Below are 21,279 nucleotides of genomic sequence, written 5' to 3' on the forward strand. Positions count from 1 at the left end.
CGCACTCGAAGTACGCGGGTGCCGCGTAACGATGCTCGGCATGTCCGCCCGGATCACCGCGATCTCGGTGCGCGCTCCGCGCCGGAGGGCAGTGGAGGCACGGAACACCGCCCGTGCTCAACTGCCATGCGCCGGCCACACGCATGTCGGGCAGCGTTGGGTAGTTGACCTGCTGCAGAAGGCGCGACTCCCAGACGTGTAGCCAGCGGCGGCCCAAGCTGTTGGCCGCCGCTCCGCCGCCGGTGAACCTCTCCGTCATGGGTGAATGAGTGAAGGATAAAGGGCGAGAGCAAGGGCGGCGATGGAGATCCTTGCACTATTCGGAGCAGCCTCGGGCCTCAGAATCAACCATGCCAAGAGCGCGGCACTTCCCATTCGGTGCTCTCCCGTGGAGTTGGATTTGGTTTGACAAGCACTAGAATGAACAAGTGCGGCCTTTCCATGCAAATACCTCGGCCTACCACTTACAATCAGGAAGGCCACTGCTGCACAATTTCAGTACTTGGTGGAGCAATTTGCTGGTCGTCTACCCAAATGGAAAGCGGCTGCCCTACCCAAAAGTGGCCGGCTCATTCTCATAGTCTCAATGTTGTGCGCGATTCTGATACATGCGATGATGGCACTTCAGATACCTCCCAAAACTCTCACGGCTTTGACGAAGATATGTCGCGGTTTCCTGTGGTGTGGCAAGATGGAGGCTCGGGGAGGGAACTGCGCAGTGGCATGGGACTCAGTTTGCCGCCCTAGATGGGCGGGTGGGCTTGGCATACCGAACTTGAGATGGTTGAACACTCCACTGTTGGCGAGATGGCCGTGGTTGCAACGCACTGACCAGTCCCGACCTTAGGCTCAGTTCAAGATTACAGTTCCGGCCGAATCTATGGCACTCTTTCGCGTGGCAGCTGCAACAACCTGGGCAATGGCGAGACAACGCTCTTCTGGGAAGATAGATGGCTTGAGGGCTATCGGGTCGAGGAGCTGGTACCACTCCTTTACAAAGAAGTACCACACCAAACTAGGGCGACTCGCACGGTGGCTGATGCTCTGGCGGATCACACTTGGGCAGTGGAAGTGGGGGTGGATCTATCTACAACCATGCTTCGACAATTCCTTGACCTATGGCAGCAAGTGGAAAGGCTTAACATCCAACCGGCAACAGGTGACAGCGTCTACTGGGTATGGGAGAAAGACGGCAAGTTTTCGGCGCGATCGGTGTATGCGGCCAAGTTCGCCAGCCTCCAAGTTACTCCTACGGCTGAATTCATGTGGAAGTCCAAGACGCCACTGTGTAAACGCTTCTTCGTTTGGTTGGCCATCAAGGACAGGTGCTGGACCTCGGACAGATTAGCGCGGCGAGGCCTCCCACACCAAACCTCATGCCCTCTCTGCAGCCAGCACGATGAAACAGTGACTCACATCATGATCGGATGTGTTTTTGCTCGGGAGGTTTGGGCAAAGGTATGCCTTGCCTTGGACCAGCCAGGCAGGACACCAACAACAACAGAGACGCTGCCTGAATGGTGCCTTCGACAAGAGGAATGTGGGCAGCACAAGAAACTCGCAAGACCAATTTGCATTCTGGTCCTATGGGAGCTGTGGACGCACCGCAACGCCGTAGTTTTTGATGGAGCGGCGCCAGCTACAAGCCAGGTACTACGAAGCATACAGAGAGAAGCCCGAGCATGGAAGCAAGCAGGTCTACTGAAGGGAGGAATTGAGGCATTTTTGGACGGCCTTGAAGCGTGGGTTAGGGCCGAGTAGTAAGTGTAATATGTAGTGGAGTGGATGAAATCCACTTGTAAATACTCAGGTAACTCTCTGAATGCGGAGGGAATCTTTCCCCTTCCCTCTTTAATATATGATACGCACACTCGTGCATATTCGAGAAAAAAAGGCGGCGAAGGAGAGAAGGTGGTAGGCGCTGGAGGCATGCGAGAGAGAGAGAGAGAGAGAGAGAGAGAGAGATGGCTGTGACGAGTGTGCGGCGAGCGGCGACAAATGCCGACTTTTATAGCGGTGAGGGGGCGTCAACAGTGTAGACGTGTGGCGGGAAAGGGCGGGATGTGCGGTGGCTGGGCATCACTACGCTGCCCATGATCAATGGAAGGCTGACCGGTGGCAGCCTTAGAATTGATTCGCGCGGGAGCCGAGGCGAGGTGATGAGGACGAGATGCCTAGTCGCTGACTCCGGCGGGCAGTTTTGGCGTCATTTTTCTTTCGACCAGCGCCCCTGGCCGGCCCCAGCACGCTGGTTTCGGCGTGGGTCTCGACGCCAATTTCGACCCAAACCGATGAATTTTAGGCTCATGGGGCCGAGCTAAAAAAGGTACCGGGGTGCTCTTGGCGGGGGGTGTGGAGGAGATGCTCTTACAGGAACTATGATCGATAAAGCGGCTCCGTCTGTACCAGTATTAAAGAAAAAAATATGTCCAATAGATATTTATATCCCGTGGTGCCTCGGCCCCAAACGTTTCCCTTATAGAACATTTATATCCCGTTGCAATGCACGGACACTGTTGGGGAACGTAGCAGAAATTCAAAATTTTCTACGCATCACCAAGATCAATCTATGGAGTAATCTAGCAACGAGGGGAAGGAGAGTGCATCTACATACCCTTGTAGATCGCTAAGCGGAAGCGTTCAAGTGAACGGGGTTGATGGAGTCGTACTCGTCGTGATCCAAATCGCCGATGATCCTAGTGCCGAACGAACGACACCTCTGTGTTCAACACACGTACATCCCGGTGACGTCTCCTACGCCTTGATCCAGCAAGGGGAGAAGGAGAGGTTGGGGAAGACTCCATCTAGCAGTAGCATGACGGCGTGGTGGTGGTGGAGGAGCGTGGTACTCCAGCAGGGCTTCGCCAAGCACCAAAAGAGACGAGGAGGGAGAGGGGTAGGGCTGCGCCAAGAAGGAGATGTTCTCGTGTGATTGGCAGCCCAAAACCTCAAGTATATATAGGGGAGGGGAGGGGCTGCACCCCCACCTAGGGTTCCCACCCCAAGGGGTGCGGCAGCCCTAGATCCCATCTAGGGTGGCGACCACAAGGGGGAGAGGGGGAGGCGCACCTAGGGTGGGCCTTAGGGCCCATCTGCCCTAGGGTTTGCCCCCTTCCCCTCTTGGAGGCGCCTTGGGCCTTGGTGGGAGGCGCCCCAGCCCACCTAGGGGCTGGTCCCTTCCCACTATTGGCCCATGTAGGCCTCTGGGGCTGGTGGCCCCACCTGCTGGACCCCTGGACCCCTCCGATGATCCCGGTACACTACCGGTGATGCCCGGAACAATTCCGGTGGCCAAAACCATACTTCCTATATATCAATATTTACCTCCGGACCATTCCGGAACTCCTCGTGACGTCCGGGATCTCATCCGGGACTCCGAACAACATTTGGTAACCGCATACATACTTTCCCTATAACCCTAGCGTCATCGAACCTTAAGTGTGTAGACCCTACGGGTTCGGGAGTCATGCAGACATGGCCGAGACAACTCTCCGGTCAATAAGCAATAGCAGGATCTGGATACCCATGTTGGCTCCCACATGCTCCACGATGATCTCATCGGATGAACCACGATGTCAAGGACTTAATCAATCCCCTATACAATTCCCTTTGTCTAGCGGTACGATACTTGCCCGAGATTCGATCGTCGGTATCCCGATACCTTGTTCAATCTCGTTACTGGCAAGTCTCTTTACTCGTTCCGTAACACATCATCCTGTGATAAACTCCTTGGTCACATTATGCACATTATGATGATGTCCTACCGAGTGGGCCTAGAGATACCTCTCCGTTTACACGGAGTGACAAATCCCAGTCTCGATTCGTGCCAACCCAACAGACACTTTTGAAGATACCTGTAGTGAACCTTTATAGCCACCCAGTTACGTTGTGACGTTTGGCACACCCAAAGCACTCCTACGGTATCCGGGAGTTGCACAATCTCATTGTCTAAGGAAATGATACTTGACATTAGAAAAGCTTTAGCATACGAACTACACGATCTTTGTGCTAGGCTTAGGATTGGGTCTTGTCCATCACATCATTCTCCTAATGATGTGATCCCGTTATCAACAACATCCAATGTCTATGGTCAGGAAACCGTAACCATCCATTGATCAACGAGCTAGTCAACTAGAGGCTTACTAGGGACATGGTGTTGTCTATGTATCCACACATGTATCTGAGTTTCCTATCAATACAATTCTAGTATGGATAATAAACGATTATCATGAACAAGGAAATATAATAATAACCAATTTATTATTGCCTCTAGGGCATATTTTCAACAGGACACTGTTCATCAAAGAAAAAAAAGTCCAATAGATATGGGATTGGCGTGCTCAATATATGGCGAGCTAAACAGGGGAGATCCTTCCAAACGAAAAACACGAGACGAATGCGAGCGAAGCCTCCCTGCCTGCCGGTTGCCGGCCGACCTGCCGCAGCGCAGCCTGCGACGAGTCCACCTCCAGCGACCAATTTCACCCTCGCTCCACCGCGCCGGCATCGTCTGCACTCCGCGACAGATCTCCCCTCTCTCCTTCCTTGGCCAATCTCCAGTGACTGCTGCCGCTGCAGCCGTGAACCAGACGCGAGCCGTCGCCTCGACCCTCGTAGCCTCGTGCGCCCGTGGCCTGTTCGACAGAATTCCCCGCCGGGGCGCCTGGTTCGGCTTCCGACGTTGAGGATGCTCTTGCGGGCGTTCGTGGGCATCCTGGCACGCGGAGCCAGGCCCGACGCGTACACGCTCCTGCCATAATGCCATTGCTCAATGCGCGGTGTGGAGCCGGCTGTCGGACTCCGTTCACGCGCAAGTCGTGGCAAAGTTTGGGCTAGAGCTCAACGCCCGCTTGCCAAAGCTCTCTGGTCCTCAAGGTGAGGAGGCTATCCATATGATTTACAGAATGCTCCAGATGAAGGGGCAGTCATTAGTGCATAGCGAAACCAGGTTTGTTCTGTTTCCTCCAGTCTACAGCTTTCCCTTTGCCTAGTTCGTACTCCATTTGAATATAGAATATGTTACCATGCCTGTTCATAATTGCTCAGTAAATCTTGGCACTTCCTATGAAAGTCATCTGTTTATATGTTTTTATTACATAATGGTTTCTTTGAACTTATCCAGGCCTCTTTGTGCCCCCAGTTGCTAGATAAATACATGATTTTATCCGTTTAGAAGACTTAATAAGTTCAGGTTTAGATTGATTTTGGCAACTAGGAGTATCAACCAGCACCGTTCAAAACAATAGGTTTGCTCACTGGTCTTGAGCTTGACCATTTAGCTACTTGTCATATAAACAGTACAAGAAAACCTTGTTTTAGGTGATCCTAACCTCTTTTAGTATGAATATTAGGGAGATCCTTGAAATTTCATGTTTGCCACACTACTAAGTCAAACATATAAGATTCTAATGTCATATATGCGTTATGTGAGTTCCATTTCCTTCTCTTCCGTTGATTATTCACCTCGAAGCATCTCTTACTCTTAGTTTCAGTTTGATAATGTGCATACAGTTTATTTCATTTTTTTCTCATTCCGAACCGTTATTTAACTCTGATGAGCACGTGGTAGCAAAATAAAAAGGAGAGCATAACATCTGGAGAAGAAGACTGTGTGATCATTATGTTGACAACAATGAAACCGCACAGCAGCGTAGACAATTGATATTGCTGTCATTTGGACCCTCGTTTAATCTCAAAACAATCGCGCCCCCGCCAGTGAGCCTAATACAAGGAACGGGTTATTTGTAAAATAAAATTATTTCCAATGACATAAAGGCTCTTTCTAATGACAACAGGTTATTTGTACTATAGGCTCTTTTATTTTATGTTTACACCAAAAAAGAGAGCTTACTACCATCTGTATCAACCACATGCATTTGTCTTGTTTCCCGTTTCTTGAATTAATAGCCTTATGTTGTCATGTGAAGGAACTCCCTCATCAAAAGCCTTCCTTGCCTTAATGGTTTAGTCTTTTGCTCTCACCCTCGTCTCTTCCGCAGCCGCCCCCCTCATCCATTAGGGTGTTCACAGCTTTCTCCACCTCATCTCTTGTAATTGTAACCATAACCTCCTGTTTTTCACTTCCCCACTGTGTAACTCCTTTCACTCCAACCTCCACCCCGATTTTCAGCACATCCACCATTAGCTTCTGATTCCAAAACTGCTCCCCAAAGTGTGGCCATGTGATCATGGGAACACCTGCACAGATGCCCTCTATTGTTGAGTTCCACCCGCAGTGCGTCACGAATCCCCCGACGGCTTGGTGCCGCAGGATCATGAGCTGTGGTGCCCAACCCCTTATGACCATGCCTCTATTTTTGACACGCTCCTCGAACTCGTCTGCGAGCCATTCCTTAACTTCTGGAAGCTTAGCTCCTGCTTTGATCACCCAAATAAACGGTTTCCTGGAGGCTTCAAGTCCCAGTCCCAGCTCAACAAGCTGTTGAGGTGTAGTGCAAGCGAGGCTGCCAAAGCTCACAAAGACCACTGAGCCTGGCTTCATTGAATCAAGCCATTGCAAGTACTGGGCCTCACCCATTGACGTCTTGTTTCCTCTTGCGGCCATAGTGTTGTTGTCTCGGTGGCAGAGGCACATTGGTCCAATTGCCCAGACCTTCTTCTTTGTGGTCTGCTCAAAGGATTCAATGTACAATGTCTCCAGTTCTTGGAAGCTGTTAATGACCTCACCATCACTTCTCAGCTCCTCTTCAAGGAACTTCTTACGGATTTGCTCCATACCAGGAATGGAAAGATTTCCCGGGCATTTAGCCTTCGTCAGCTCTAGTGGTGTAGGGAAACCCGTGATTGTGATGAGCTCATTTTTGCCTTTGACATTTTCAAATACATTATTGTGAAAGGTGATGTACCTGCAAGATGGTCGTAGTTGTTTCAAATACATATGAGTGCAGACTTCTTCGACAAACGTCAACCAGATATGATGATATAGCTGGCCTAAAAACTTGCTCATGAAAACCTTTGGTGTCTGTGATGCAGTGTAAATTACATGTTTCGTTACATAAAGTAGTACTCAGATCATTTTTTTTCATTTCAGGTGTAGCATTTTGTATGTTCATTGCTTTCTTCTCTATGGAAGCAATTTACACTACTTTCCCATCCACTGTTGAAGTAAACCACTTAACTGTAGTATGTCTAGTACAAAATTAATTACTCACAAGGTTTGCCTCTTTTGGTTGTACCTGATGAGGGACGAGAAGCCACAAAAGCCACTAAAGGTCAGCCTCGGGATACCAAGCTCCCTCGCGATGTCACCAGTCCACCAGTGAATCAGGTCAGATATGATGCAGCTCGGAGGCGAGCGCTGCTGCTCATGGAGGTATGCCTTGACCGGCTCCTGAAGCGCAGCGTTGGCATCCATGAAGTCGGGGAGCAGATCTGTGGATTGGATCATGTCTAGGTTCTCGCACCCGTCCGGTAGGCCGAACTCGGCGCTCGGGAAATGGAGCTCCACGAGCCGAACTGCCAGGCCCGCCGCCTCCACATCGGCTGCAAAGCCTGCCAACCTGGTGGCGTTCACTGGCGTGGTGATGAAGCTGACATGCGCCCCGTGCTCTGCCAGCAGGCGCGCCATGTCGGTCATGGGGATGGTGTGCCCCTGAGCCAACATCGGTACCAGCACAAAGTGTGCCCTCATGGAGCCGCTCTGGCCATCGCCACTGCCCGTGAAGGTCATGGCTGATCGGCTGTTGGAGCAAAAGTACTGGTGGTGGAATCAGTCAAACTGGGAGAACAGTGACACTAGCAAGATAGCACGATCTGCTGGGCACAATCAGATGATGGTCACAATGGCAACTATAGCGTATATATATATATAACACCTGGTGCTATACCTTCCCAAGGAAAGTTGACGAGTTGACGATGCAACAGCGTGTCAAATTGGTCACCTCTTGCCAGTTACGCATGCTCTCACATCAATCATGGACTCGTGGAGTCAGCCATGTGGATGAATCTTCAGGTTCTGAATCGTCAGAATCCAGGCCATCTGATCAGACATTGAGGGCTCACATTAACCACCACTACCGCCTGTCACGCTCAAAGAGGAGACATTTTTACAGGATTTGGATGATCCCCATGTCTGATGCTGAGTTGTCGTATATGCACACTTAATTAACTCTCAAGGCTGTGGAAGGCCGAGACAGCCGATATTTTCCGTGTGGAGATTCAGTCATTCAGTGTACTGTGACAGTGGGTGGAATTTTCTTGTCTGTATCCTTTCAGAGTTTTGTTAGTGAGAAGCTAAAAGGATCTCCCAGTGATATGGAAAATATGAGTCCATTTCTGGAGCGACGCAATGCATCCTAATCAACACAGTGGCTTCCTGACGCAAAGAGGTACGGCTGAGGCTCCTTGTTTTTCATTTTGCTTCATGCACACAGATCAAATAAACTCTATATCTCGCAAGAATTTAATACCCCTAAAAAAATTAATACAAGACCGCAGCGATTAGCAATGAAACAAGATCTGTTATTAGGCCATGTATAGTGCCTGGTGCAATGCAACAACGCAGTGTCCGGTGCACGGCAGCACCCCTCCCTAATTGCTCCCACGGAACGGTGCCTGGCGCCGGCGGCACCGTCATGGGAATCATTGTCCTACGCCTCCACGAACCGGTAGCAAAATGCAAGGGAGAGCGTATAACCATCTAAAGAGCAGACTGTGTAGTTGTTATGTGGACTGCCATGAAAGAGTATTTTTTTTTGAAAGAGCATACATAATAGAGAGGATAATTGACATTGCCTTCATTTGGATCATCTCTAATCTCTAAATAATCACCTGTGGGCCTGGTACAGAATTCTATATGATGATATATGTATTCTAGGATCTTTCACTTCATGTTTACACCGAAAAAGCGAGCTTAGGTAATCTCTATCAACCACATGCATTCGTCTTGTTTCCCATTTCTTGAATTAACAGCCTTGCGTTGTTGTAAGAAGAACCTTCCTCGTTGAAAGCCCTCCTTGCCTTAATGGCGCAGTCTTCTGCTCTCATTCTCAACTCCTCTGTAGCCTCCCCTTCACCCATCAGGGTGTTCACTGCTGTCTCCACAGCATCTCTGGTAACCATAACCTCTTGTTGTTCACTTCCCCACTGTGTAACTCCTTGCACTCCAACCTCTACCCCAAGTTTCAGCACATCCACGACCAGCTTCTCATTCAGAAACTGCTCTGCAAAGTGTGGCCATGTGATCATGGGCACACCTGCACAGATGCCCTCTATTGTTGAGTTCCACCCACAGTGCGTAACAAATCCTCCAATGGCTTGGTGCCACAGGATCATCACCTGTGGCGCCCAGCCTCTTATGATCATGCCTCTGTCTTTGATGCACTCCTCGAACCCATCTGTGAGCCATTCCTCGACTTCTGGAAACTTAGGTCCTGCTTTGATCACCCAAATAAACGGTTTCTTGGAGGCTTCGAGTCCCATTCCCAGCTCAACAAGTTGTTGAGGCGTGGTGCAAGCGAGGCTGCCAAAGCTTACAAAGATCACTGAGCCTGGCTTCCTTGAATCAAGCCATTGCAAGCACTGTGCCTCGTCCATTAACGCCTTGTTACCCCTAGCGGCCATTGTGTTGCTGCTTCGGTGGCAGAGGCACATTGGCCCGACTGTCCAGACCTTCTTCCTTGTTATCTGCTCAAAGGATTCAATGTACAATGCCTCGAGCTCTTTGAAGCTATTAGTGATCTCACCATCGCATCTCAGCTCCTCCTCAAACATCTTCTCATGGATTTGCTCCATACCCGGAACAGAAAGGGTTCCTGGCAACTTAGCCTTCATCAACTCTAGCGGTGTAGGAAACCCCGGGATCGTGATGAGCTCATTATCATCTGTGACATGCTCCAGTACATTCTTGTGAATAATGATGTGCCTGCAAGATGGTCTTAGTTGTTTAAAATACGTTGAAGTGCAGACATCTTTGACACATCAAGCAGCTGCGACTGGCGTAACAAACATCTGATGAAAATGCTTATTCTCTATACTTATGCAGTTTGAATTACATGTTTCATCACATAAGGTAGTACACACGTCGATTTTATTATCTTGTGTAGTCTACTATATGTGTATGCTTTCTTCTTTTCTGGAAGGAATTTACAGTAATCTGTCCTGTAAGTAAAATACTTAATCATAGCAGCAAAAATATGTCCAGTACTCACAAGGTTTGCCTCTTTATGTTTGTACCTGACAAGGGACGAGAAGCCACAAAAGCCACTAAAGGTGAGCCTCGGGAGCCAAGCTCCCTTGCAATGTCGCCGGTCCACCAATGCATCATGTCAGATATGATGCAGCTAGGAGGCGAGCGCTGCTGCTCACGGAGGTATGCCATGAGCGGCTCCTGAAGCGCGGCACATGTCTCCATGAAGTTCAGGAACAAATTCTTTGATTGGATCATGTCGAGGTTCTCACACCCGTCTGGTAGGCCGAACTCCACTGTCGGGAAGTGGAGCTCCACGAGCTGAACCGCCGGGCCCGCCGCCTTCACGTCAGCGGTGAAGCCCTCCAACCTAGCGGCGTTGACGGGCGTGGTGATGAAGCTGACCTGTGTGCCATGCTCTGCCAGCAGGCGTGCCATGTCGGTCATGGGGATGGTATGGCCCTGAGCCATCATCGGTACCAGCACGAAGTGCGCCCTCGCGGAGCCGCTCTGGCCATCGCCGCTGCCGGCGAAGGTCATGGCTGATCGGCCGTGGCAGCAAAAGTGCGAGAGGAGTCTGTCAAGCTGGGAGGACTTGGAAGCCGTGCAATGGCAACCGTAATGTATATACAGCAGCACCTGGTGCTATATCTTCCTAAGTTGAGCTGACGAGCTGACAATCGAATGGGTGCAGCGCAGCAGCAGCGTTTCAACTTGGTCACCTCTTACTAGTGATGCATGCTCTCATGTCAGTCATGGACTCCTAGTCAGCCATGTGGATGAATCTTCTTCACTTCTGAACCATCAGAAAGGGGGCATCCAGGCGGTTCGATCAGACATCGGATGGCGCAGATTAGCCCCCGCTATTGCCGAAAGAGGAGTCATTTTTATATGATTTGGACGCCATTCAATGCACTGACTTTGCTGCCCGGATGGTCTTCAGGTCTGATGCTGACTTGCCGTATATGCATGGTGCTGCTCAACTCTCAAAGATGTGGAAGGTAGAGCCAGCCGATTCTGCCAATGATATCACACTGCATTATTTTCTGTGTGTCACCGTCAAAATTATTTTCTTTGTGTACTGTGACAGTGGGCGGGATATTTTTTTGTCCGCTTCTTGATCATATTACCGAGTCAAAGATTTACAGCGTATGATTAATGTCTGTATCCTTTCAGGCCTTTGTAAGTGAGAAGCTTCTGCAGAGAAAAGAACCCCCATCGATTTGGAAAATACGAGTCCATTTTTTGAGTGACGCCAATGGAGGCAATGCATCGTATTCAACACTGGTATAGACTTGCTGTCGCAAAGAGGTATTCCTTTTCCGTTTTGTTTCGCTGTCTGTCCTCGCTCCTCAGCGCATCATCATGCACACAAAACCAAATAAACACACTCTTATCTAAAAAATACTCCTAGTTTAGTACTCCTAACAAATAACCTGTGGCGATTAGCAATGGAACAAGGTTTGTTATTATCTGATTTTATTGGATGACACTCTAAACTCTGGTGGAGCACGACCCGAAGAGTGTGTCGTTTTATATGACGGGCTCCAGGGAGCCCATTTTTGAAGAAGAAAAATCAAAATATATTTAAAAGAAAAAAATTCTACAACTACATATACAGATTCTGTAAGTACTGCCTCCGTAAAGAAATATAAAAGTATTTAGATTACTAAAATAGTGATGTAAACGCTTTTATATTTCTTTACAGAGGGAGTATCTGCGAGGTTTCATTAAATAATACTCCCTCAGTTCCTAAATATTTGTCTTTTTAGAGATTCAAATGGACTACCACATACGGATGTATATAGACATATTTTAGAGGTGTAGATTCACTCATTTTGCTTCGTATGTAGTCATTTGTTGAAATCTCTAGAAAGACAAATATTTAGGAATGAAGAGAGTACAATTATTTGCAGGCTACTGAAAAAAGACAAAAAACTGGCCGAAATACATCAAAGAAAAAGCACATTTAATCCATGTATGTCTTTTGTTGTACATCACATATATGTACATAAATTTCATACATATATCGGAAAGGTGCGACGGCACCCGGGTGTCTCGGCACCCTGTAATCGCGTCCATCCACTATGTATGAAGATTCGTGCTGGTAAATGTACATGTGCAGACGTGTTTCAACAGTAGAGTAATTAGGACAGATGTTTCAAGGGGACAAAGAGCGACGGGAGCTGGCAGTCATCCAGAGAAAGGCGTTGCAGGGCTAGCATGTCAAGAATCCTTTGTCGGTCCACGAGACGGATGAAATGACAGCATACAGCCGCTGCATGCACCCGTTCGTTTCAGAAGAGATTCTCGTTCGCCACGTGTTGTTCAGCCTGCTCACTCCATTCTCATTTTGGTCTCTCCTTTCCGCCTGGTCAATGCAACTGTTTTTGATAGTACAAATGTTCCTAGTAGGACTGAAAGAAGTAACCGAAAATCTTCGAGAGCCTTTGAAAAACACAGTATTTTTCCGTTTTCAATAACTGGGGCTATTGAAGTTACCGTTAAGAGCATCTGCAACAAGGGACCAATTTTTTTGGATACCGAAATCCATTTTTTAATGAAGAGAGATAAATTACTGAGATTAACAAGGCAAGTCCTAGGCTATAGCAGGGAATTGTAGCCTTGTAGGCATCCAGGAGGTCACGGATATCATCCGGGATAGGCATGTCAGGACTACGGGCGGGCCATCCTTGAAAGGATAAGGCATAGAGGTGCATGCGCTTAATGAGGTACCGGTTCTGCCAATGCATCTGTTAGCTACAGTATGACTCACAAATCTCAAGGCACCATATTCTGAATGAATGGTCAGATAGGAGGGTGCCTAGACACCCGGGAACTGAAAATCCACTCTGTACATATATACTACACATATATGTGTGTATATTTGTTTCAGTTTTTTTAGATGTAGAAAATGTATTTTCGCTGAGAAAAAAGAAGAGCCCCTAGAGCCTGACCATATGCACTTTTCTGATGATCTGAATCACTATCATCAGCTGCCTGACACATTGAAGGGCAATATGGGTGCTCTGAGGTGTGGTCGCCGCATGCCACAACAAGGCTGAAGGGGCACGCACGAATTCTGATGTGGTTGGATGGTGGATTCATCCGGTAGAACCGGCTCCACTAGGATTTCATTTCGAAGAAAAACATAGCATATTATTTGTTCATACACAAGACACCTCACACATCATCATGCAAAACATTAAACACATAGACACAGATCATGTGGATCTGATAATGACACCTGGATCAGCAGGATGTTAATATATCTTCTGTCTTGACAACTGATACGTGGATCTGATGAAAGGCAGTTGGCACTCACAATAAATCACAAATTCACAATACACTACAATGAGATGCAAATGTGAATGGTCGGAGGGCAATTGAAAGGCAAATAGACTCAAGAGGCCAAGCAAATACTTGCAAATGAGGAACTAAAATCTCATACTCAAACATGCTTTTTAGAAACTTTAGCATGTATGTTTATCTTTTGAGTTCCAAGGTTTTGAATGTTTAGTCTACAGTTGGCACCACGATTCCTGTCATAGGCTCATAATAGAAAACTAGGGTTGCCGGCTTCCTTGTCATCAGTTCACCCACTTCCTTGACCTTCTGGCACTAGGCAGATGTCCAACCATGTTGCCACATTATTATTACAAAAGCGCAATCTGATTGATGTACACAAGACTCGTATGATTTTTGTGAATGGGAAGAAACATAAAAAAATTCACAATCAACCTCCCATTGAGGCTGAATGAAAGTTGTGAGGATTGAGACTTGGGAACAGGTCGTGGATATGTTCCGCCACAAAATCATGCCTTGTGAGAATTCCAACAATGGGAGGCCTCTGCATTCAACATATGAAATATGTCAGTAATGGTGGACACCTTTACAAATAAAAGGGAACTATTCCATAGTGGGAACAGTTGGTACAAAATCATATTATAATGAGTGAGAAAATGCATCACGCGTGAAAACACACACACACACACATATAATATATATATATATATAGTGAGAGAGAGAGAGAGAGAGAGAACCCTTACGTATGGGGTCTTTGGAACAACCAAGAGATGCCTCAATCCTAGTTCTCGGAATAGGAGTGCAGCTTTTGCTAGTGACATTGTCTCAACCACCGTATATGGTGAGGTGTTTGCAATTGCATGGAGATCCACATACATTTGCATCTCCTCATCAGTGAAATATAGATCCTCAATTTTCAAACCCTTCCCTGACCCTGCCTTAGCAAAATCAAAGGCACCAAATCTTTCCATAACAAAGCTACCACTCATTTTCACTGGCTCCTTCATGAACATCTTGCCTTTCAGCAAAACCAATAGATGAGACCTGATCACAAGCCCAACCAACTCAGGCACTTCTGTTAGAGGTGGCTCATCAACCACTGGAAACCCATTGTGGCCCGTGATCCTCAACGCAGTAACAATGTCCCCTACCTTCTCAACACCTGAAAAGGTGATTAGTGGGCCAGACACGACATCACCAGCAACCAGATGTCTCATGTACGGTTCAGCATGAGCCTCCATGTACGGCAAACCTTTCATTACCACTATTTGATCATAAACTCCTTTGTTAAAGTTATCCGCTATGGTCTTCGATATTAGAAGAACAAGCATGACCAAAGGGAGCATTTGTAGATCGTTGGTGAGTTCTAGAAGGATCACGCAGACTGACACGGTCATTCTCATTGTTCCACCGAGAAAAGAGGCCGCACCAAGAAGCGCAAAAAGTCCAGGGTCAAGATTTGATATGGATCCCAAAAGAGTACCCACTATTCGACCGTATGTGGCTCCAGCAAGGATAACAGGGATAAAGAGACCAGATGGGACGGCAATTCCATAAGTTACAAGTCCAAGGCAATAAATTGCGACGAAGAAGATGAAAAGACTAGACATGTGGTACTCAGTTGCAGTTCCAGTGCTGAAAAGATTGCGTATGGCATCATCGTTTGTATTGAAGAAAAGTGATGCCATACCATTGTAATACCCTGGTGGGCACTGAAAGTTTTTATAGTTTCCAGAGCGACCAACGGTAGGACATTGCTCCACGGCATCCTCGGGGCATTGAGTGCACGAAGCAAGCCAAGGGAGGCCATAGGAGCACATTGATGTGATAACTGATACTATTATAGTGAGAAGGATCTTGGATGGAGCACCTCTCCTGCAGACAGATGAAGAACGTCAGATGATATCACATCATAAACTAGGTATAGAAAACAGAAAAGTTATGCAATCACATTTACTATTACAATTCATCCTCGGCACTTACTCGTTGATAATACTGTAAACACGAAGAATTTTATCCAAGAGAAAGTTGAAGAGGCCTCCGAATATACCACCAATTATTCCAAGGAGAATTATTGCAAGTAGATCCGGACTACTATAGGTTGCAACAGTTGAACTGAGATCAAACATAATCAATCCACCTTGCCCAAAGAGGCCACACTTTCCACTGCGACAGAACTCAATCAGAGTCCTCAACACGACAGCCACAACAGCAGTTGTAAAGAATGCTCTCCATAAAAGAGCACTTCGCCACCTGTAAAATGAAGTTGAAAAAAATAAAACACATTAAAATGTATTCTCGTGGCTAGCAATTTAAGTTTTTTCAAAAATAAACTAACATTTTGAAGATAAACATGTAGGTTAACAGTACATAACTATGGCGGTACTAGTTTGGTTCTGCATATTTATCGGTTGGCCCAATCACTGTAACTACATATCCAACTAATGATTCTTGTCAAACACTATATATGAAATACACTTCAAGTCAATATTAGACAAGGAAATATGAATCCTAGAATCTCATGACTAATGTGGTTGTGATTTGTAGAAACCTACAAAAGACAATGAACGCCCCAAAGTAACAGATGATAATTTGCCATGAAAAGGTTATTACCATGATGCTGCTTCCTCAAGAGCAAACAGGACGCCACCAACAGGTGCGCGGAAGGCAGCGGCCACTCCAGCTGCGCACCCACACGTAATCAAATCCCGCCTATCCCTGTCGTTCTTGAAATACCTCAGCCAATTGCATGTAAGATGGTACTTGCGTGACCCTCCCTGACCAAGTAAGTTTGCAATGCACGCCCCCGTATGTACCATTGGACCTTCCTTTCCAAGTACAAATCCAGCTGAAACTCCAAGTATTGAACCAAATATCTACAAATCAGTAGAAGATTTCATGACAAAGAAAAGGGTTATGCGATAACATAGAAGAGTAGAATGCACAACGTGGAACTGGTAGAACATGTTTTCAACTGTCAGTGTAGAATGATATGCCAAAGGAAGACAACTTATCAAAAAAATTGAATAAAAAATCTTTTGCAGTTTTTTTCACAAAAGGTGTTGAGGTAATATGTTGCTATTTACTAGCATAAGAAATCTTAGGTACAGTCAAGTGTAGGCATTAATAGTACTCCCTCCGTTCCAAATTACTCGTCGTGGTTTTAGTAAACCACGACGAGTAATTTGGAACGGAGGGAGTAGTAGTTAGTACTACCACCAGTGTAAAAGTTTGCACACTTACAAAATGTCAAATGATGTCTCACTTGTTTGTCTTTTGGGCATCACACCTCGTGGATTTGTCAAGTCACGAACTTTGCAGAGTATTTTATTGTTTTCAATGAAAATAAATTAATAAGATTGCCCTGTTGTAGATGAAGCTCTAAATTTGTTCATAATTATTACTCCCTCTGTTCCAAAATACATGGTGTATTAGTCTTTTCAAAAGTCAAACCTGTGCATGTTTGACCAAGTTTTTAGAAAAAAATGTGAATATCTACAATACCAATTTTGTATCATTAGATCCATTATGAAAAATAGTTTCACAATTTATTTATTTTGTATTCGCATGTTCATATTTTATTCTATAATGTTGGTCAAACATACATATGTTTGACTTCTACGAAATTTGATGGAACATGCACTTTATATTGTGGAACGGGGGAGTATTTCTTTTTTCCAAAAGAAGCCCAAACTATTACTGGAAGATTCTTTAGCTTGTAGTTCAGTAATGATGATGGAGAAGATAGCGCACAGTTGAGCTTAGTGATACTATATGAAGAATGCACAAAAAGTAAGAGAGAACATATTTGTGTACGAATGCGTTTGTAAGTTAGGACTCACCTTCACAAAGAGTGTACTAGGGGCCAGTATAGAATAAGCATCAACTCCATTAAGATATGCTTTAACTTCAGGAATACCAGATCCAGCAGCTGCAGGTGCAATGTAAGCACATATTGCTGCAGCAGCTGCTGCCAAGACTAGATTGGAACCTCCATATGCCAAAAATGCAGTGAAATACCTGCACTGGAAGCACAACACTATTGGTCATTTCAAATAATCCAGCAAGTGTAAGCTGATACAGAATCAACGCTCTTGTTAAAGTTTGTAAAAATAGAAACCTAACTATCGCTTTCATGAACTTAGCACCATTCCAGGAATTATGACATGAAAATGTGTAGAGATCTAATCGCTAACATGATCTCGCTCGATGGAAGGTATGTGCCAATGGCCATTAGCAGGCAAAAGATGAAAAATTAACAAATGGCACAAAGTAAAACTTCACCTTTGCTTGAGCATAAGATCACTTGTGATTAGCAATTTTAATCCAGCAATGTTTTCGACCGCAAGGTTATTGAAGAAGCCAACAAGTCCAGTCAACAAGCCGATTAGAAGCACCAAAGTCCACTTCATAACAATATACTGAAATATTTGCTTCTTCTTTCTTGACCGCCAGTCTTGCTTGAAAAGGTTGTTCTCCACAACTCTGGTACAAGCAAATGTTCAACATTGTAACAAAACTGACTGTAATGTCCAGTGTGGATTTATAAAATTCGAAAATCTTCACATGTACATATTCAATCAATGTAGAACTCGGAAATAGACCAGGCTCACTACTAGGAGAAAGCCTACTAGCAGTGCTGGAAATACCTATAGCAGCAGGGCTGGGGCCATCGCTACTGCTAACACACTACAACTAAGTTGTAGCAGTAGCGCTGCTCGGACCAGCGCTACTGTTAATTATCTGTAGCGCTGCACCGAAGCAAACGCTGCTGCTAAATCAGCGCTACTGCTAATTAGTAGTAGCGTTTTTTCCATTTCCAGCGCTACTGCTAAAGCATTACTTGTAGCGCTGCCCCAGACCAGCGCTACTGCTAATTAACAGCGGTGCTTGTTATTTTCCAGCGCTACTACTGATGTTCTACCTATAAGCATTTCTCTAGTAGTGGCTGACTGCTTTCTGTGCAAAACTAGCCATACTCAAAATTAACACTTCACTTCGAATTCTAATCTTAGTGGTAGCAGGTTTTCGCCCTGTAGTAAGAAATTCTAATCTTAGTGGTAGCAGGTTTTCGCCCTGTAGTAAGATTTTCGATAGCGAGCTCTCAGAGCCAGCATGCATTTGCCCTTTCCCATTCCCTCTAATTTTGCTTTGTGAACTGAGCTGATTATGTGGAGCAATTAATGGAAAGAGGTTTGCTAGATTGAAAAAAAGAACACTTCACTTTGAATTCTAAGATATGAAGATGTGTCCATCTAAGAACTAAAAATAAGTCTGGTTGACATGCCAACAGCACCAAATAAGAAGACAGAAGGATTGCATGGCACAGAATGCGTACTCGTAGTCGAGGCTCTCGATGGGGCAAATGTTGGCGCCGACAATGGCGATCTGGGAGGTGGTGTTGATGGTACGCTTCCGCATGAGCGGCTCGCATATGCTCCCGCGGTCGTCATACCGGAGCAGCGCGTTAGAAGAACTGTTCTGCCACCAATCCCCTTCTGCTGCACCGTCCATGCCCTCAATGTCGTGGTTGTTGTTCCCCTCCCGCTCCGGCGTGTGGTGGTGCTGCTGAGGCCGCGGCGATTGGTCTCCGTCCATTTGCCCCCGCTTCTTGTCGTCCTCTTGGCAACTGCAACATACAAGTATCAATAGATATTATGGTTTCATTTTGCAAAAAAAAAAAGATTATGGTTGCAACAATCGCTCATTAGAATTTCTCAACTAAATTTTCAGAGGGTCAAGGGTTTTACCAACAAAAGAAAATTTAAATAGTTTAACAATAATAATTTGTTTCCCGTGAAAAAAATTGTTTCTTTTTTGTGAAAGAGAATAATTTGGTTCTAAGTATATGGTTTTGTTGAAAATGCTTTGATGAAGTCTTATTAGATATTCAGAAACACTGTTCGGTATGAGCAGTTAGCTATCTTATAAACCAATATCAACAAAAAAAAATAGATATCCGGAGACAAGTGAAAAAATGAAAGATGCGGCTCAGGAGTTAGGAGGAAGGGCTCATGAATGGGAGATGGGCATACAGAGAGAGTATCAGGTGATATGGGAGCTTTGGTGCTCCCGTGATATGAGCTCCCGTAAGCCATTGGATCTGAGATCCAATGACAGCGGACAAAGATCCTGCAAATTTGCAATAAAAACCTCCACAAATATCCTATTTATGCACAATTCCAGTAACTGGGCTGTGACCCTTAGATCTCGAATCCAACAACTCCCGAGAGCCCGTATCACGAAAGCACCTAAGCTCTTGTATCATCTAATATTTTCCCTACCACCAGGACCGTGCTCGTGGATTTTAACAGCCACATGGACATGTGGTACCATGCTTCTGAACTCCAAATGGATATTTGCAACTAGTGGCTTCCCAAACTACTACGTACACAAGATATTTCCTCCCGGCTATTCCGGCGTATTTCCTCTCGCGTATTCCGACGTGCCAGCAAAATTTGATAAATACAATAGCAGTTTGCTGAAAATTTGAGTGGCTGTTGCTAAAAAAAAATACTCCCTTAGTTTCAAAATAAACATACAAAGTTGTACTAAATCGATAACACTTATTTTGACACGAAGGGAGTAGAAAGCAGACCAGAAAGCAATGCATGACATGACACTTGTTATTCAAGATTAGCCATGTTTAGAAACGTCTGCAAGGCTTCACACGTGATGATTTGAAGCCTTCTCTGTGCTTTTGTATGAAAAGAGGCCAACATACATTGACATCGTTCATCAGACCTTGGAGGATATTACCTTAGAGACACATAACGATAACCTGTTACAGCCACACAACGCTTACTACTGGCGGCTCCGTACTCCACTTTTTCGAATAATAAATCAAGTTTGCTACTTAGAAGAAGTGGGCATAACTACACTGGATTGTATGCAAGGGCCGTTGAGCAAAATTTATTCTGAACTTGCAAAAAAAAAATTCCTTTGTGATTAGCAAGCCAATGCAGAGTTGTCCCACGTTATCGTTCTTCTGGGTCAAAGACAGACGGTGGGCCGACCGCTAGATGGCCATTACCCAATAACGTGCAGACACAGCAGATCGAGCTTGGCTTCCTCCCCCTCTCCCTCTCTCTCTCCCTAGCCAAGCTATTACCGAGATTCAGATCAAGATGTATGGTGGAGCGGCGAAATGATACAGAAAGATATGGTTCGCGGAACACAAATCAAAACCCACATATACAGGGAACAGAGGAATACTACTGCTAGTTCAGCTAACAGCTATGAATCTGCAGCAGGGCCTAACAAGGGGATTTTCTAAAGAAAGAAAAGCAATCATAGTGACATAGTCCGACGGGACTCGAACTTAACCGCAAGGATGGACGGATGGATGGATCGCATACCTTAGCTATGAAGAGAACTCGAGCTTGAGCTGGTGACGCGGCCAATTGCGGTGATCATCCAGAGCGCGTAGACGTAGCACAGCAGCTCATCGCCCGACCGGACCCAATGCCCCCCTTCCCCTCTGTATCTGACTATCTGTGCTTATGTACACAGCTGAGCGGAGTCGGAGCCGGAGCGACATGGGCGTGATGCACAAGTTGCGGATGAGCAACATGGGTGTGATGTTACAGGTTGTGTGGAAGGAAGGGACCATTCGGATGCGGGAAAAGCCGTGGCTTCTCCACTCCTGTTTTGTGGCTTCACCCCATTGCCCATGAGTATTCTATATGCCGCCGCAGCAGCAGGGATATGTTCATACACTGATCCTGATCCATGTATGTATGTATGTATGTATGTATGTATGTATGTATGTATGTATGTATGTATGTATGTATGTATGTACTCCTATAGGAATATGTGTGTAAGGC

The 21,279-nt window shown here is 46.0% G+C and overlaps 1 protein-coding gene, 1 long non-coding RNA gene and 2 pseudogenes across 2 annotated transcripts; 1 reads left to right on the forward strand and 3 right to left on the reverse strand.

Annotated features, from left to right (window-relative positions):
• Nucleotides 1–5,664: 5,664 nt before the first annotated feature.
• LOC125543084 lies at nucleotides 5,665–7,714 on the reverse strand (annotated as a pseudogene).
• Nucleotides 7,715–8,676: 962 nt separating this feature from the next.
• Nucleotides 8,677–10,757, reverse strand: LOC125543083 (annotated as a pseudogene).
• A 249-nt stretch (nucleotides 10,758–11,006) lies between these two features.
• LOC125543085 lies at nucleotides 11,007–21,207 on the forward strand. The gene is made up of 3 exons (XR_007298281.1): nucleotides 11,007–11,148; nucleotides 11,324–11,458; nucleotides 20,966–21,207. It is a non-coding gene; the product is annotated as an uncharacterized LOC125543085 (long non-coding RNA).
• On the reverse strand, nucleotides 13,578–21,103 carry LOC125543082 (chloride channel protein CLC-c-like). The gene is made up of 8 exons (XM_048706330.1): nucleotides 20,812–21,103; nucleotides 18,792–19,082; nucleotides 17,738–17,938; nucleotides 17,296–17,473; nucleotides 16,067–16,329; nucleotides 15,437–15,706; nucleotides 14,197–15,328; nucleotides 13,578–13,997 (listed from the first exon to the last, which is right to left on the reverse strand). Exons 2-8 carry the CDS (start codon nucleotides 19,049–19,051, stop codon nucleotides 13,884–13,886), a joined length of 2,418 nt encoding a protein of 805 aa, XP_048562287.1. The 5' UTR covers nucleotides 19,052–19,082; nucleotides 20,812–21,103; the 3' UTR covers nucleotides 13,578–13,883.
• Nucleotides 21,208–21,279: the final 72 nt, after the last annotated feature.

Source organism: Triticum urartu, chromosome 3 (assembly GCF_003073215.2).
Source record: "Triticum urartu cultivar G1812 chromosome 3, Tu2.1, whole genome shotgun sequence".
Taxonomy (NCBI): Eukaryota; Viridiplantae; Streptophyta; class Magnoliopsida; order Poales; family Poaceae; genus Triticum; species Triticum urartu.

Bases quoted from the DNA above. Each gene is read 5' to 3' on its own strand.
- LOC125543082 (XM_048706330.1), bottom strand. From the start codon at position 19,051: ATGGACGGAGACCAATCGCCGCGGCCTCAGCAGCACCACCACACGCCG. The intron at 17,474-17,737 runs GTGAAGTTTTAC...CTTCCAGTGCAG, and splicing joins GATCTTATGCTCAAGCAAAG to GTATTTCACTGCATTTTTGG. The intron at 13,998-14,196 runs GTAAGGGTTCTC...TGTTGAATGCAG, and splicing joins TTGTTCCAAAGACCCCATAC to AGGCCTCCCATTGTTGGAAT.